The following is an 18160-nucleotide window of genomic DNA, read 5'->3' as shown; positions in this document are numbered from 1 at the left end:
ATACCAGGGGGATTTGAAGGGGATGGTTGAACTAAGATCCTCTGACCAGAGCTATTTATCTTATTCAAACTGTTTATCACATAGTAGACGCTTAATAAATGCTTATTGATTGATTGGTTTATTTTATTTTAGCTCACATAAGGTATTTAAGTGGAGAAAGGATGGCCACTTGTTCAGAATATGGAAGGGGGCATTCCTAGTCAGGTACAGGTTAGACTTAACTTGCCATGAAGAATCTCTTCCAGCTCTAATATTCTATTATTCTAATTCAGGTCATATCACTAATCCTTTAAGATAATGAAGTTTATTATCAAAAATACCACGCTCCTAATTAGGCACATTCCATTCCAATGATTTTCTAAGATTCTGAGATTTTGTGGTTAGGAGTATATAATCATTTGAACTACATAGGCTGTTATAAAATTGGAAAAATCTCCATAAGCATGTTTTTCATAATGCCAGACCAAAAGGGAGATTTTTTCAAGGGTTACAAGTCATTATCTCTTTCCCTCTAGAATAAAATACCAGATATGACAGGCCCCTAGGCAAATATGTGACTTTCTTCTAGAAGAGCTACAATACTGCCTGACTTTAATAACCTATACCTAAAAAAATCCATTTGATTGTTGATACATATAAACAAGTGAGCCATCATAAAAAATGAGCCATTGAGATTGAAATGTCACATTCTAGAAAATACTGCAAGGCTCATATAACTACTTCAGTGCCCATTCCATTGTGAGTTTCTAAAACTAGAAATCACCTCAGTCAACACACACACACACACACACACACACACACACACACACACACACCACACCACACCACACCACACCACACCACACCACACCACACCACACCACACAGACAAACACAGGACAAAACTGGGTCAAAAAAACATACCTTGCATTTTGATACTTCTTCACAATTTCTTGGAAAGGGACTAAAAATTAATAGAGAAAGCATTAAATTCTCTAGGTTATCAAAATGTTCAAGAGAAGTCATTAAAAATGCAAAATTGACCTTTAGAATCCTTGAGAGGGAAAGCAGGCATCACCAAAATGTGCTTGCATTTGGTGTTGATCCATATCTTGCAACCATTCCAGGCACATTGTAAATAGCAAGCCCTCTTAGACATCACAGACTTATAGGATTGTTATCATTTTTGAAGAGGCAATTCATTCATCTTATCCTTTCCTCAACCTCTGTTTTTCCAAAAGCTACATAAACAGATTTTAGGAATGTGAATATGGAGAGTATCCTGTATATAAATCACTCTGTCATAATTTCAAGTTCCATAGGTTTTATTAAGTCTGTAAACCTTTGTTTTAGGATTCATCTCTACTTCTACAGTCTACACAAAATGTGACAGTCAATGCTCGAAACTCTGAAGGAGAAGTCACAGGCAGATTAAAAGTTGGTAAGTCTTATGTTTAATTATAACAAATAACCTATATTTATAGTTTCATGAACATTTAAACTTAAAGAATATTACTTACCTGCTACTTCTCTTAAAGAGCTCAAAATTATTTATACAGATTTCTCAAGTCTTAAATGGCAGTTTCCAAGACACCTCAACAATAAAGAACATTTGCAAGAGTCATGAAGAAAGAGAAAAGCAGAAGAGGATATAGCAAAATAAATATTGGTACAGGAGAAAGTAGACAATTATTAAAATTTATTTTTGTATTTTTACTCTCACAAAAGCTATGTAGATAGAAAGCTAAACTTCTACCAATAACTTTGTTCAATTGTTCAGTCATGTCCAATTCTTAAAGGCCTTTGGATCATATCATGCCAATACTATCTATAGAGTTTTCTTGGCAAAGATACTAGAGTGGTTTGCTATTTCCTTTTCCGGTGGATTAAGGAAAAACAGAGGTTTGCCCAGAGTTGGTAAGTATCTGAGCCTGGATTTGAACTCAAGTTTTCCTGACTCCAGTTCATTCTCTATCTACTGAGACACCTAGCTATAATTTTGGGGGGTTCTGTTTTGGCACCTGCAATTTTAAAATCAGAGGTAGAGTTTTTTGAGGAGTGTTTTGGTGATTTTGTGTTTTTAGAAACTGATGAAATACACTTAGTGATGCATTTTTCTTTTTATTAAGTTGACAATAAGATGTCAGCTTTTTTATATTCAAAGTGCTTCTGATATTATTCTTTTTTGGGTTCTGTAATTTATTGTAAAGAACTCATTGTATCTAAACTCTGTTCAGGAAGTTTTATAATGATTTTCAGTCAAAGGGAATAATATTTTACCAATCTAGTAGTCAATTCATTTAATTCATATTTTCCTAAAATAGACATAAATTCAATATTGCTTTCACATTGTATTATTGTTTATCTTATTTTCTGATGTCATTCCAAAAACTTTTAACCCAGCCCCACAGAATCTCAGAAAGAAAAGATCTTCAGAGGTCAACTAGCACTCTGTGGAGTGGGGGACATTTTCCTTGATGCCCTGCTCTCTCTTACCTCACATATCCAATAAGCTAAACTGTGTTGGTTCTACAACATAATTTTCCTCTGGCCCCTTATTTTTTACTTGACTTACACAACTACCACTTTAGTTCAAGCCTGCCAAACAACTTGCCTGGATTATAATAATAAACTCTTGATCGCCAAAGTCATTTTTTTTAAAAGAAAAGATCTGAAATATAACTCCCCTACTCAGTAAACTCTTATGGCTCCCTATTGCCTACAAAACAATAGATCTGTAGGTTGCTTTTTTAATTAAGTTTATTTATTTAATTAATACATTTAGAATATTTTTCCAAGGTTACATGATTCATGTTCTTTCTCTCCCCTCCAACCCCCCCTGACATAGCCAATGAGCAATTCCACTAGGTTTTACATGTCAAGACCTATTTCCATATTATTAAAATATTTGCACTGGAGTCTACATCTCCAGTCATATCCTCATCTAACCATGTGATCAACCAGTTGTTTTTTTTCTTTGTTTCTACTCCCACAATTCTTTCTCTGGATGTGGATAGCATTCTTTCTTACAAGTCCCTCAAAAATGTTTTGGATCATTGCATTGCTGCTAGTACAGAAGTTCATTACATTCTATTTTACCACAGTGTATTGGTCTCTGTGTATAATGTTCTTCTGGCTCTGCTCCTTTCACTCTGCATCAATTCCTGGAGGTCTTTCCAGTTCACATGGAATTCCTCCAGTTCATTATTCCTTTCAGCACAATAGTATTCCATCACCAACAGATACAACAATTTGTTCAGCCATTCCCCAATCAAAGGGCATCTCCTTATTTTCCAAATTTTTGCCACCAAAAAGAGCACAGCTATAAATATTTTTGTACAAGTCTTTTTCCTTATTATTTCTTTGGGGTATAAAACCAGCAGTGCTATGGATTGGTCAAAGGGCAAACAGACTTTTAAAGCCCTTTGGGCATAATTCTAAATTGCCTTCCAGAATGGTTGGATCAATTCACAATAATTCACAACACAACCAGCAATGTATTAGTGTCCCAATTTTGCCACATCCCCTCCAACATTTATCACTTTCCTTTGCTGTCATATTAGCCAATCCAATAGGTGTGAATTGGTACCTCAGAGTTGTTTTGATTTGCATTTCTCTAATTATAAGAGATTTAGAACACTTTTTCATATGTTAATTGATAGTATTGATTTCTTTATCTGAAAATTGCCTATTCATGTCCATTGCCCATTTATCAATTGGGGAATGCCTTTATTTTTTGTACAATTGATTTAGCTCCTTATTTAAATTTGAGTAATTAGACCTTTGTCAGAGGTTTTTGTTATAAAGATTTTTTCCTAATTTGTTGCTTCCCTTCTAATTTTGGTTGCATTTGGTTTTGTTTGTACAAAGCCTTTTTAATTAAATGTAATCAAAATTATTCATATTACATTTTATAATATTCTCTATCTCTTGCTTGGTCTTAAAATCTTTCCTTTCCCGTAGATCTGAGAGGTGCCCTATTCTATGTTTACCTAATTTACTTATAGTTTGCTTCTTTATATTTGTCATTCACCCACTCTGAATTTATCTTGTGTTGGGTGTTGGGTGTGAAATGTTGATCTAAACCTAATCTCTCCCCGACTTTTCCAATTTTCCTAGCAGTTTTTGTCAAATAGTGGGTTTTTGTACCAAAAAGTGGCATCTTTGGGTTTATCATACATTATCTTGCTGAGGTCATTTACCCCAAGTCTATTCTATTAATCCTCCCTTCTGTTTCTTAGCCATTACCATATTGTTTTGATGACTCCTGCTTTATAGTACAGTTTAAGATCTGGCACTGCTAGGCTACCTTTCTTCACATTTCTTTTTCATTATTTCCCTTGATATATTTGATCTTTTGTTCTTCCAAATGAAATTTGTTATAATTTTTTCTAATTCAGTAAAAAAGTTTCTTGGTAGTTTTATAGGTATTGCACTGAATAAGTAAATTAATTTAGGTAGGATAGTCACTTTATTATGTTAGTTCATCCTACTCATGAGCAATTAATGTTTTTCAAATTGTTTAGATCTAGTTTTAATTGTATGGAAAGTATTTTGTACTTGCATTCATATGATTCCAGATCTGTAGTTTTTATAAGACAAGCATTTAAATTTTTTAAAGCTCTTCATGAGCTGACTACAACCTCTTACTAGCTTTAATTTTGGTTCCTTCTTATCCCATAACTCTCTGATCTAGGCAACTTGGCCTTCTCTCTGTTCCTCAAATGATGGTATGTTTCTTGTCTCTGTGTCTTTTGTATTCGTTAGCTGAAATGCTTACAAAGTACTTTCTCCTCATCTTCATTGCATGGAATCCTTATTTTTCTTTATTATGCATCTCAAGTAGTACCTTCTTCATGAAGTCTTTTCTAATCTACCTAACTGCTAGTGCCCTACCCAAACATTTTTAAAGTTAACTGCTTTGGGTTTATTTCTATTATTTTCTTTTTTATTATATATATAGACATAGGAAGTACATCAAACACACACAAAAAGTCATATAGAATATATTAAGAGGCAGTGTTGCCTACTGTATAGAAACTGGCCAAGCAACTAGGAAGACCTGGTTAATTTCCTAGAACTCCAGGAAACCCTAGGACTGTGATGGTGAACCTATGGCATGTGTGCCAAAATGGCATGCAGAGTGCTCTCTCTGGGACCTCAGCCACCATCTCCACTCACAGTTCATTACAGAGGGACTTAGGTGGAGCTATTCCCCTCCCCCTCTCCACACACCTGACGACATTTTTTCACATCCCCCACCCCTCCAACCAGCAGCCCTGTGTGGGCATGGCACTCAGTCTCTGGGGTGGGGTGGAGGCAGAGAGTCCGATACTCCTGTCTAAAAGGTTCATCATCACTGACCTAGGAAAATAGAATGTGTCCACTTCAAGAAAATGGAAAGAATCCCTTGATATTTGACTAGTGTTTTTCAAAAAAAACAATTAGCATAATTTGAGGTGTAACAGATTCAAACCAAAAATCAGTCAAATGACTTCCCCTCCTAAAAAAAAGAAAAAGAAAAAGCAAACATGAATAGATAGCATATGCAGACACCAATAGTAAATAAATAGTGATTAGAATCACAATTCTTCTCCTAATTAAAGATTTTGGTTAATTTGAAATTCATATGAAAAGTTAAGCCATATAGTTTAACTCATCTCATTGCACTGAAAAATTGAACTCAAAAGGGTGGAAAAGCTAGTGAGATGAAATAAAAACAAGCCTAGAATGGGATCATTTCCAAGGGCATCTAATGGGTAAAGCAGATATTATTCCCCACCCAATCCTATACTGAGAATATAGAGGATCTGGCCTTAGCTTATATATTATGAAGATGTCCCATATTTGAATGATTCTCTCCTCTTACATGTATTATTGATGGTAAGCTTCTTGGAATATTCATTAAGAAAGTTTGTATTAGGGTAATGGTGATAGCAATAGAATTATAGGATGGATGGATGTAAGAGATAATATAGGAAGGATCTATATATACAAAGATATTTATAGCAGCTTTGTTTTTTATTTTATTTTTTTAATTTTTTAAAAATTTTTTGAGATTACACATCAATACAATTTTAAATAATTATTTTCTGATCTTTTGCAATCCACATTCTCTTCTTCTACCATTCCCCCCTCCCTAAGATGGCAGATATTATTATACAGGTTGTATGTGTGTTATCATATAACATTTATTTCCTTGTTTGTCATGTTGTGAAGCAAGATACACATCACTTAGAGAAAAACTCATGGAGAAAATAAAGCAAAGAATGATCTGCATTCAAACTCCTTGAATTGCTGATAATAGTTGTTATTCACATTTGACCTTGAAACTTTTTTGCTATTAATATATACAGTGTTCTGATTCCACTCACTTCACTTTGCATAATTTCATACAAGCCTTACCAGGTGTTTTTGTGATCATTTTGTGCAGAATTCTTAATGGATTGATTATATTACAATCATATGTCACAATTTGTTCAGCCATTCCCCAATTGATAAACATCCCCTCAGTTTCTGTTGTTTTGCCACAAAAAAAAAAAAAAAAAAACTGCTGTAAATATTTTTGAATAAGTAGATCCTTTCCCCAATCTCTGATCTTTTGGGGATATAAATCTGCAGTAATTTGGGGATATAAATCTGCAGTAATTTGCCTGGGCAAAAGGCTATGCACAGTTTTATGTCTCTTTAGACATGGTCACAAATTGCTCTCCAGAATGACTATATTATTTCATAGCTCCACCAACAATGTATTGATGTTATCCTCTCCAACATTTATCACTTTCTTTTTTTGTTATATTAATCATTATGATATTCGTGAAATCATACCTCAAAGTTACTTTAATTTGCATTTAATAATTGTGATTTGAAGCATTTTTCATATGACTAAAGAGAATTTTAATTTCATCTGAGAATTTCCTGTTCATATCCTCTGAAAATTTGTTAACTGACTCCTAGAATTGTCCTCCAGAGATCAAGTCAAATTCTACCTCCACTGTGAGCTTCCAAGATGCCGATACACTCTCCCTTCTCAAGTTTTCTAGGAGCACTTTATTGAGATCTTGTTATTGGCCACATCTCATCTCATTTTCTATTCTAATTATCAGTGTACATATTGTTATCTTTTCCTACCCCCTCCATATTTTTAAATTGTTATGTCACCAATGCCTTTAATAAATGTTTGTTGAATGAATTATTTGGATATTCTACTTTTATTAATAGAGCCTAAGATTCAAGTGGTTTTTTAGGTTACCATTTCATGCTGTTGACTTATTTAATTTACATTTAATTGTAGCCCACAAGCAACATGAACTTCTGTCAAGCTAGTTTCCCACCCCCATCCTATACTTTCGCAATTGATCATTTAAATTTAAGTACAAGACACTTTTTTCATTCCTATTCAAATTCATCTCGTTACAAAGTCCATATTTCCTGCATATACAGATAATTTCAGTATAGCATTATCCTTTCCAGAATTGTGTCACTCTCAGATTTGATAAAAATGCCACCATTATTTTCATCCATGTCACTGATTAAAAAAGTATTAAATATATCTAAACTGAAGACAGAACCCCATAGGCATGCCATGAGAGACCTCCTTCAAGTTAACATTGATCCATTTGCCAACCAGCTACTGTAAATAGTTTAGCACATATCTTTTCATCTTGCCCATGGGGATATCATGAGAAACTGTCAAATACCATGTTGAAATCCAGACTCAAAATGCCTATAGTCATTTCTTACAAAAATACCCCTGTCAAATAAAGGAAGCCCTTTCAGCTTTGTACTCATGTTTTTCCTTGTAAACTTTGTGATACTGGGAGAAATCAAGGAAAACACTAGGTACATTGGCAAACTTATCAGGGAACATGGTTATGAATTGCACAGAGATGGGTAGGCATGGAGGGCCTGCAATCAACATTTTTTGAGATGTTATCTGCATGAATGAGGTTATCAATCCATTTGAGTTTTTGAAAGCCTGTCTCAGTAGACTGGCTTCAAATTTCATTTGATAGTGGCAATAATCATTATTATTTTAGTAATCATAATATTTCATTTAGGACAAGAAGTAGTTCATCAGTACCAGATTTTTTCCCCATCAGTGCGTAGATTAAGTAAAAATGCATGCCTTTTCAGTTTAAAAGTAGTTGCCTTCCATGACCCTTTTCATCAAATTACTTTGGCTTTCTTTGCATCTATATGAATAAAGTTACTTTTTTCAATTTATAATGAACTCTTAAGCTTTCTTTTAGTCTAAAATTTTAACTAGACTTGTAAGACATCATTGGAATGGATTTTGAAGTAAAACTAAAATTATAGGCTATTCTATTGCTTCACCTATTCTGACCAATAAAAATCTAACTTTTTACTGGTATTTGAAAAAGTATAGCTTTTACTATTGCATCATTTTTAAAACAAAAAATCTTTTTGGTTAGGTTTTATGATATGTAAATAGTTTCTCATGACAGAAGAATACATAAATATTTCTCAAGTCTCTCAATTACATTAATAAATAAATTGATCACTTTGGGAAACCAAGGGAATCTTTTAATCAGTTTCAAAAACAAAACAGAACAGAAAATTTTTATCAGTATACTAAATGGAACTCTACTTAGCTACTTACTGCAATAACATAAAAGCCAGTTCCATTCTCAATGGAAAGGAAATATAGGAAAAAATGAAAGAGACTAATTCGTCCATACTTTTAGAAAAATTTAGATTCTGTTCTCTCTGGGACCTGTCTTTATGGGTAGTAGCTAAATGGGATAAAAACTCACATAATTTGATGATAGTTGTTGAAGATTTATGGTGAATCTAAGATGGAAATTATTCTGCTTGAAGGGATTGAATAGGGGAGAATAAGGGTTAGGCAAGAAAATGGGATTAGGGTAGAATCTAAAATCAAGATCAATTAACAAAAATTTATTAAGCACCTATTATATGCCAGGCACTGTTACATGCTAAAAATATAACTCTTAAGACCTCAGACCTTGCAAAGACTTAGATGGCTGTCTACTCCATGCATGTAAAGATTTCCTTTAGCAGAATGGGCAGAGAAGAACAATTTGTTTCAGTGCCCTTAAAGGTAACCAAAGCAAGCACTGCCGAGTACCTAGAGCTTGATCAGACATAAAAGATGCCAAAGTCATCTACTACAGCTTGGGCCATTACCCAACTTGTGTGATTTTTGTCTTGCCACTGGACTTTGATGACTAATGAGGCTGATTACATAATTCCATCTCAATTAAATCCAATTGATATGCAAATCAAGACACCACCCTTTGATGGCATTTTTCTTTTTCAAAAATGAAGAATGAAAGTTTATAGAAATATAAAGACAAATGTAAAAACAGTCCCTCTCCTCAAGGAGTTTATAGGCTAGCTGAGGTGGAGGGAGGATGTAGAAAAGAAAAGGGAATGGGATAACAATATATGTCTATATATACCAGTGATTATTAGATTATTTCTCCTGCGTCTATTTTCCAGATTGGTCATTTTTTCAGTGAAGAATTTGAGATTTTTTTAATTTTTTTTAATTTTGTCTTATTATTTCCTGATATCTAATTAGCTTCTATTTGTCCAATTTGGATTTTTAGAAAGGTATTTTCTTTGAGTTTTTGTGTTTCCTTTTCCATTTGGCTAATCATACTCTTTAAAGAGTTGTTTCCTTTAGTGGTTGTTTTTTTCTTCTCTATTTCCACTGTGTCCATTCTATTCCTTAGGAAGTTGTTTTCTTCAATGTATTTTTGTTCCTCACTTTCCTTTTGGTCTATTCTAGTTTTTAGGAGATTAATTTCTTCAGTGAAATTTTCCCTAACTATTGAGTTTTTCTATCAGTTCTCTTATTACTTAGTTTTTTAACTTCTTTTCATATTTCTTCCAGGTGTTCTTTTGAGACCTGGCATCCTTTCACAATTTCTGTTGAGGCTTTACATGTTTCCTTTTTGGCACTCTTTTCCTCTTCTGAGTTCTTATTTTGGTCTTTCCTCACTAAAGTAATTTTGTAAGGTCAGGGATTTTTATTTTTTTGTCATTTGCTCATTTCTAATTGTTTTTTTTTCTGTGTTTCTTTATCTGTCTATTGAGGTTCTTCTCTGTTTTGCTGGAGAGGACACACTGCTCCAAGCTTGCAGAGAACTCTTCTCTGATATTTGGGATAAACCCAGCTGTCTTTTCCTCTTGGTGTGTCTTTAGAGGAGGTTGACCTGCTAACTTTATCTGGGGAAGCCTGTATTCAGCTTCCTGGTTAGCAGTTGTTGTGTGGGCTGGACTGGTTCCCATTTTTTTGCTTCCCTGCCTCTTCCTGGTGGCCTTGACTGGGAAGGTCCTCTGCTCTGGGCTCTGCCACCATAGGCCCTCTGCTGCCACATGGGAGAGGTGAGTTTTCCTCTCTGCTCCCTTATAGCTTTAGTGCTATACAGCTATGTGAGAGTTTATAGGTTTTCTGACTTCTATACCTGTGTGGAGCAGCTTGGGCTGGACTCCTTCCCATTTTACCATTTTATTTCCTATGTCCAAGCTGCAACATATTGAGCTATTCCAAGTTCTGCCAATTCTTGTAGATGCTATGTTACCTGGGCCTTTGTCTCCATTTTCAAAACCTCAATGGGTCATGTCCCTCTACCTTTCCTTTCTTTTGAGGTGATTAATTTTCTATTTGTTTTTGTGTGTGGAGGGATCAGGAGAGCAAAGCCTCATTTTACTCTACCATCTTAGCTCTCAGCATGCAACTCCCCTATGTAAGTAATTATAAAATGGGTTCAAAGCTTTGCAAGGAAGGTACTAGCAAATTAGGTGGATGGTAGCTATTAATATTTTATTATAAATATTTAATTAATTTATCATCAATTTATTAATTTATTATTACTGTATTTGTTGTTTATGTTCATGTATTTATATATTAGATAATATTTATTATTGTTTGTTTATTATTTAATTTGTTACTAATATTAATAATTATTAATATAATAATGCTCCTTAGGACTGTTGAGAACCAAATGAGGTAATAGAAATAAAGGGTTTTACAAATTTTTACATGTTATATAAATGTTATGTAAAAATTTGTAAAACCCTTTATTTCTATTATCTCATTTGGTTCTCAACAGTCCAAGAAGCATTATTATTATCCCCATTTCACAGATATAAATATTGAGCCTGACAAAAATTGTCACTTAGCAGAACCTCACATCTAATAATACCTAAGACAAGATTGAAACTGGTTTTCTTGACTCTAAGACTAATACTTTTATCTCCTATGCCACATAGCTAGCAAATCAGGAAAGGTCTGATATAGAAAGCTGAGCCTTGACAGAAACTATGGATTCTTAGGGACAGAAGTGAAGGAAAATATTCCACAGATTAAATAGCCAGTACAGAGGTATTGAGGCCAAAGATGAAGGGCCATTAAGGGAAACAACAAGATGGTCAATTTACCTGGACTACAGTGTACAAAAGAGGGAAGAAATAAATCGTAAATTGGGGGAGGTAGGTTGAGGCCATATGGTAGGAAGTTTTAAATACAAAAAAAAAAAAAAAGAAATGTTTATATTTGATCCTGGAGGCAATTGAGAATGACTGGATCTTAATGAGTAGAGAAGTTATGTGGTCAAATTTCTGCTTTAGAAAATCATTTTGACTTTGGAAGACTAGGACTATGGGTCATTGAGCCAGAAGGTCCTGAACCAAATGGAACAGAAATAGAAATCGATCCAGGATCATTACAAGGTCTGAAAAGAGGCTGACAAGAGGAGAGGACCAAGGTTCATTCTGCAAGAGTTCTGCTTGGGAGCAGGAGGCCAAATAAGACAAAGACTTATCTCAGTTTGCTTCTTTCTAATGTTCTTTGGGCATAAATATCTTTATGCTTAGTTACTTGCAACCAGTTCTTCTGAAGCCTCAATAACTGCTCTGGTTCTTCGTATTCTCCATGCCAGTGCCCCATTTTAATCAGTAGAGGATTGATATGGTTCTTGGCTTACCATACCAAGACTACAGTCTAGTCTTTTAGAGCTATAATGGGCCTGAGAGATTATCTAGTTCAATCCCATTGTTTTATAGATAAAAGGGGAAAAGTGTAACTCAAAAACATTCAGAGTTTAACTGGTCACCCAGTTACTTAGAGAAAAATCTCAATCTTTTTGATGGTTTGATTTTTTTTAATTTTTTAATGTCATTGTCATTGTAGTAACTAAGATTTTTATAACACTCACAATGAGCCAGGCACTGTGCTAAGGACTTTACAATTATTATCTCATTAGATCCTCACAACAGTCCTGTATTATTAGTAGTATTATTCCTGTTTTATAGATGAGACAACTGAGGCAAACAGGTTAAGTGACTTGCTCAGGATCACATAGCTACTAAGTGTCTTTCTGACTTGAGGTCCAAAGCTCTAGCTACCTATTGTCCCACTTCACTGCCCTTATTTTATTTATTTAATGACTTTGTCCTTTTCTCTATTGGAAAGGTGTCCTTCAAAATACAGTGTGATCCAGATCATGGATTATGATATAACTTTGGACTACTACTGAGGATTAAAAAAAAACTCAGAGAATAAATCCTGAATGTTAGGTTATTTGTTGCTTGTTCTGGTCTGATGCCCATTTTATTTCAGTGATAGTTTAATTTCTACAATATTATTTCAAATTTATACTGAAGGTATTTAGATGCCTATGAATTAATCACAAGGACTAATTATTCCCAGATCTGTTTAGAAAAGACTGGATATTTATAACTACCAAGAGAAGAACAAATGTTTCATTCAAAGTTAGATCAGTACCTAGAATTACAGCAAGTCTCTTTAGGCAAAACTTTATTGCTACTGATATTTATTTGACAAGATGAATTAACGAGGCTTTTATATTTCAAAACATGAGCATCTGAGCATCTTTCAACACCCCCCTAAAATATGAGTTAGCCCTATGAGCTAACTGAGCACCCTTAAGTCACTGTTTGTTGTTTGACATAGAGAAAAGCTTATGGCAATAGATGGGTTTTTGAAATATTATTTATAAAATAGTGATTACAGATTTTTCTCAGTTTCTTAATGCAGTTTTCTTGCATTAGGAGAATAACATCACAATGTTAAAACCTCTCTCTGTCTATCCCTGTTTGTCTCTGTAATAGAGGATGGCCAAGGAAAGGTGCCTTAAACAGTAAACAGGTGGGTGTGTGGGAGACATGAATGACAGGAAGGGGCCCAACAAGTAGGGAGACTAAAGTTTAACAGCAAAAGGGTGTCTGTTACTGAATTGGCTGTTAGGTCCAACTGCCACTCTGAAGCACCAAGACTAGGCCCATGATGATCAGCAAAGTAAAGGCAGGAGTTTATAAGTTGAGGCAACACATTTAATCAAGGACAAACTAAGATTAAGGATGGGAATAGGGTTTACTACACTTAAAAGCTAAGGGCAGACCACAGGGGCAGGGGAAGGGCTTGACTACACTAAACTAAAACCTAAGCTAGGCAGGGCCCAGAGAATAACAGGACTGGAGTGGGAATCCTCACAGTAGAGACCAGAGATGTTTTCAGGATGCCAGGAACGAACTCCTCCAGAACTGATGGTCCAAAGCAGCCCAGTACCGAGAGGAGCCTACAAGCTGTCCACCAGATCTCAGATCACTCCCTACTCAGTGCTGTTGTGCAGGGTAGATGTCCTCTGCTTCCAACCTTCAACACACTCCAGGATCCCAGGGAATCAGGGTGCAACTCCACAAGCTTTGAGGTCTCCCAGGGAATCAGTTACTACCTGTAACTTCCACCATGGAGTCCTCAGAGAGTGCAAGCCACTTCCTGCTTCCCCATGTCATGTGGAATTCTCCAGCCCTTCCTGCTGGGTCCACATTAACTATATATAAACTAATACCTAAATAATCCTCACAACATCTCTCTCTCTCTCTCTTTCTCTCTCTCTCTCTCTCTCTCTCTCTCTCTCTCTCTCTCTCTCTCTCATCTCTGTCTCTTGTTCACATATACTTTTTTTTTTATTTTATTTTTTTTTTATTTTAAACCCTTAACTTCTGTGTATTGACTTATAGGTGGAAGAGTGGTAAGGGTAGGCAATGGGGGTCAAGTGACTTGCCCAGGGTCACACAGCTGGGAAGTGTCTGAGGCCGTATTTGAACCTAGGACCTCCCGTCTCTAGGCATGGCTCTCAATCCACTGAGCTACCCAGCTGCCCCCCACATATACTTTTAAAAAACATTTTAAAATGTTATTTTCCTAAAAACTCTACATTTATTCAGTATGATTGTTAGTAGTTATATTTATTTAGTTCTTAAAAGGCAAAGACCCAAATTGCTCTAATTACCTTTGTGATGGGGGCAGTAACGGGGAGCAGGATGAAGTTTCCAAATATCGTGCCAAAAAATTCCAAACCAAAGCAGAGATTCATCATTTAATATAGATGTTGTACTATAACTTTTCATTGTTTGCTCACAATTAGAACCATAATTTAACCTTAATTTTGAAATCTTTTGTGATTATAAAATCTCTTTTCCAACTGTTTGATGAATTAATTCTATTATTTTATATGGAAAGCTCATTGCAGTACATATAAGATGTATAGAAAATCATGACATGATGATTTTAGAAATAAATGCACCTAGCTATTTTCTCGGTTTCTTATGACTTTCTAAACCATTTCTCTACTGCCTACTAGAACCATGCCTGCACAAACTAAATAAAGCACTCTATTTACAAACTGTAGAAAAAGCCAAATTGGGTGCTTTGTTTAAAGTGCCAGAATTCCCTATTTGGCCATGTTATGGGATTAAAGATTTAGGCCTGGAAGGATCTTTGAATTCTTCATGAGTTGACACACTCCTCCTTTTATAAGTCATTTAATTCACTGTGAGAATAGCTCATTTGGCTATAATAATTTTTCAGCCTGAGTGATATTATGGAAAGGCTTGATATACAGTAGGAATTTAGTGTTTATTGAATTGGAATACATGACTGACTTCTTTACATGTGATTCTTTTGTAAAACTCATGAAAACTCCTTTATATTAGTTTCCCTGTCCGTTAAAAAATGCCTTTTCTGGTTATAGAATTTTCATGATGTAATGAATTAAGCAGTACACCATGCTCTGAACTGAAATTGATTTTTAGTGTTATTGTAAATGTAACAAGAAAATGTACTTTCAGAAAGTGAGAAATTATGTCTTGCTCAATACTTGTTATCTGGCCAAATATTGTTGAATAATACTATTCTCTCCCATATAATCAACACAAATCAAACTAGATTACTTATCATCCCTTTATACACTTGATGAACTTTCTGACTTCTCTGCTTTTGCTTACAGTGTTCTCTAATCCCAAGACTTTAATTTTATCTCTCCTTCTCCATCCCTGAAAATCTACTTGCCCTTAAATACCACATCTCATGGCCTTTTCCCAATTCTTATCCATCTTGACCTCTCTGAAGTTTTTAACACTATTGATCCCCCTCTTTTTCTTGAAGCACTTGTGTTTCCAGGTTTCCTCCTAGATGACTGACTGATCATTTTCTGCATCCTTTGCTGAACCATCCAAATTATAATCACTAGCCATGGATACCCCCACCCCAAGGCTCTATCTTGGGCCATCTTCTCCCTCTATAGTATAGAGTCTATACTGTTTCACTTAGTGCTCTTGTCAGCTCCCATGGATTAAGTTAAAATGAAATTAGGTAGCACAGTGTTAGATTGGAAGTCAGGAAGACTTGCATTTAAATCTGAACTCAGATACTTATTAGGTGTGTGATCCTGAGCAAATCACATAATATCTGTTTGCCTCAGCCTACTCAACTATAAAATGTGTGTAACAATAGCACCTACCTCCCAGAATTGTTGTGAAAAACAAATAGTATATTTGTAAAGATTAGCACAATGCTCATTCACTACGTGGATGGAATTTTATAAGCCCTTTTTTCCTTTCTTTATTCTTTCCTTACTTCTTTTTTTTATTTTAATTAATGATTCCCAGATCTATTTATCCACCCATATCTTTCCCCTGATTTCTACTCTTGCATCTCCAGTTACCTCTTAAAGATCTCAATATGGCTATCCCATAGATGTTATATAATCTCAACATATTCAAAACTGAACTCATTATCTTCTTCTCTACAAAGCTTTCCACTCTTTCTAACTTTCTTATTACTAAGGAAAAAACACTCTCCTCCCAGTTACCCATTATGACCCTGCTCCTCACTCTCATCCCATCCAACTTATTGCTAAATCATGTCAATTATTACCTTCCTAACATCTTTCAGACATAACCCCTTAATCTCCTCTGACACTGCCATCACAATGGTCCAAACTCTCATTACATCACTCTTAGACTATTGCAACAGCTTTTTGGTTCATCTTCCTGCATCAACTCCCTCTGCATCCCAGTGCATCTTCCACTCAGCTGTCAAATTGATCTTCCCAAAACTTAGGTCTTACCATGTCACACATCCTGCCCCCATTCAATTAACTCCAGTGACTCCTTATTACCTCAAGGACGAAAAATTAAATCCCCCCTTTTTCAGCTAATCTTGCCCCTTCCTACCTTTTTAGTCTTCTTATATCCTCTCTCTCCTTTCCTCTCTCTCCCTCTCCCTCTCTCTCCCTCTTCCTCTTTCTCTCCTTCTCCCTGTTTGTCTCCCCCTCTCTCTCTTTCCCTCTTTCTCTTTCTCTCCCTCTCCCTCTCTCTCCCTTTCCCTCTTTCTCTTCCTTTCACTCTCCCTTTCCTTTACCCTCTCTTTCTCCCTCTCCCTCTCTCTATCCCTCTCCCTCTCCATCTTCCTCACTCTCTTTCTCTCCCTCTCTCCTTCCCTGGTATCCAATAAAACTGACCTCCTTGCCATTCCTAGTATCCTGTTTCTCCCTTTCCTGACATCCCTGGCTTCTTTCAATGCCTAGGTAAAATTCTATCTTCTATATAAGAACGACACTTTTATCAGTAAGAGTAAGTCTTCCCTCTGTTGTTATCTCCAGTTCATCTTTTTTAAATCTTGTTTATACATAGTTGTTTACATGTCGTCATCTCCATCTTAAGATCAGGGGATAGTTTCCTCCATTTCTTTGTATTCCCAGCACTTTGCACATTACCTTACACAGATTAGATGTCCAGTAAATGCTTGTTGATTGAACAACCTCTTCCAGGAAACTTTCCAAACCTACTCAATCCTTATTCCAGTTCTCTATTCTAATTTGATCCCACATAGTGCTTTACAGCACTCCTAAACAAATGTCATATTTTATTATACTGTGTGTCATCACTCCCCACCCCAAATTGGTGTTAAAGCTCAAAAAGGACAAGAAGCATGCCATATATGAACATTTTATGTCCCCTAGTATAATATTATTATTGCTGGTCAGTCATTTTTAGTCATCTAACCCTTCATGACCCCATTTGAGGTTTTCTTAGCAAAAAATACCAGAATAGTTTTCCATTTTCTTCTCCAGTTTATTTCACAGATAAAGGAAACTGAAACAACTAGGATTAAGTGACTTGCTACTAAGAGTCATACAGCTACTATGTTTCTGTGGCTGGAATTAAACTCAAGCCTTCCTAATTCCAGACCCAGCACTCTGGCTATTGCACCACCTAGCTGCCCCTCATATAGTATGTATTCCTAAAGATTTGTTGAATTCAATTAATTTTCTTAAAAGTACCTGCTGAAGAGCAATAGGATTTAACTTTTAAAGGGACCTTAAAAAGGCTATTATATCCAAACCCCTCATATAATAAGGGATCACAAAACTCATCCAAGATTCAAGAACCCATTTCTTCTTTACCACAAATCCAATGGCATTTCCCCTCTACCACATCCTCTCTACCATAAGGGTCTGTCATATTCCAACATGCCTGTGCATGCAGATGGGGCATTTACAATGGAGTGGTAAGAGGGATCCAGACCTGTATTTTAGTTCATTAGGAAACTCTCAGTGTGGAAATTCCTTCCCTCAGTACATATCAGCAACTGCTCTGTAATTTGCAATCTTAGGCAATTCCTTGGAGCCCTGACAGCAGTTAAGAGATTAAGCTCACGGCCACACAGCTACTACTTGTCAGAGCTGAGGCTTACTTGCATCCTCATCTTCCTAATTCCAAGGCCTCTTCCACCCTCTCTCTCCTCTCTCCTGTCTCTTAGTGTGAGTTAGTTTAATAAAATTAACAGAATCCATTTGGGCAAAACTACTGTTGGATTAAT

General features: G+C 35.5%; 1 protein-coding gene across 1 annotated transcript in view; it reads left to right on the top strand.

Moving 5' to 3' along the window:
* Positions 1-18160, top strand: part of SGCG (sarcoglycan gamma) — a 250839-nt gene that overhangs the window by 135392 nt on the left and 97287 nt on the right. The window contains exon 4 of the mRNA XM_044668296.1: positions 1333-1420. Within this exon, the coding sequence (XP_044524231.1) occupies positions 1333-1420 (88 nt within the window). The remainder of the gene's footprint in view (positions 1-1332; positions 1421-18160) is intronic.

This window comes from Gracilinanus agilis, chromosome 3 (genome assembly GCF_016433145.1).
Source record: "Gracilinanus agilis isolate LMUSP501 chromosome 3, AgileGrace, whole genome shotgun sequence".
Taxonomy (NCBI): domain Eukaryota; kingdom Metazoa; phylum Chordata; class Mammalia; order Didelphimorphia; family Didelphidae; genus Gracilinanus; species Gracilinanus agilis.
The sequence above is the reverse complement of the archived record's forward strand: the minus strand, read 5'-3'. Positions and strand labels throughout refer to the sequence as shown.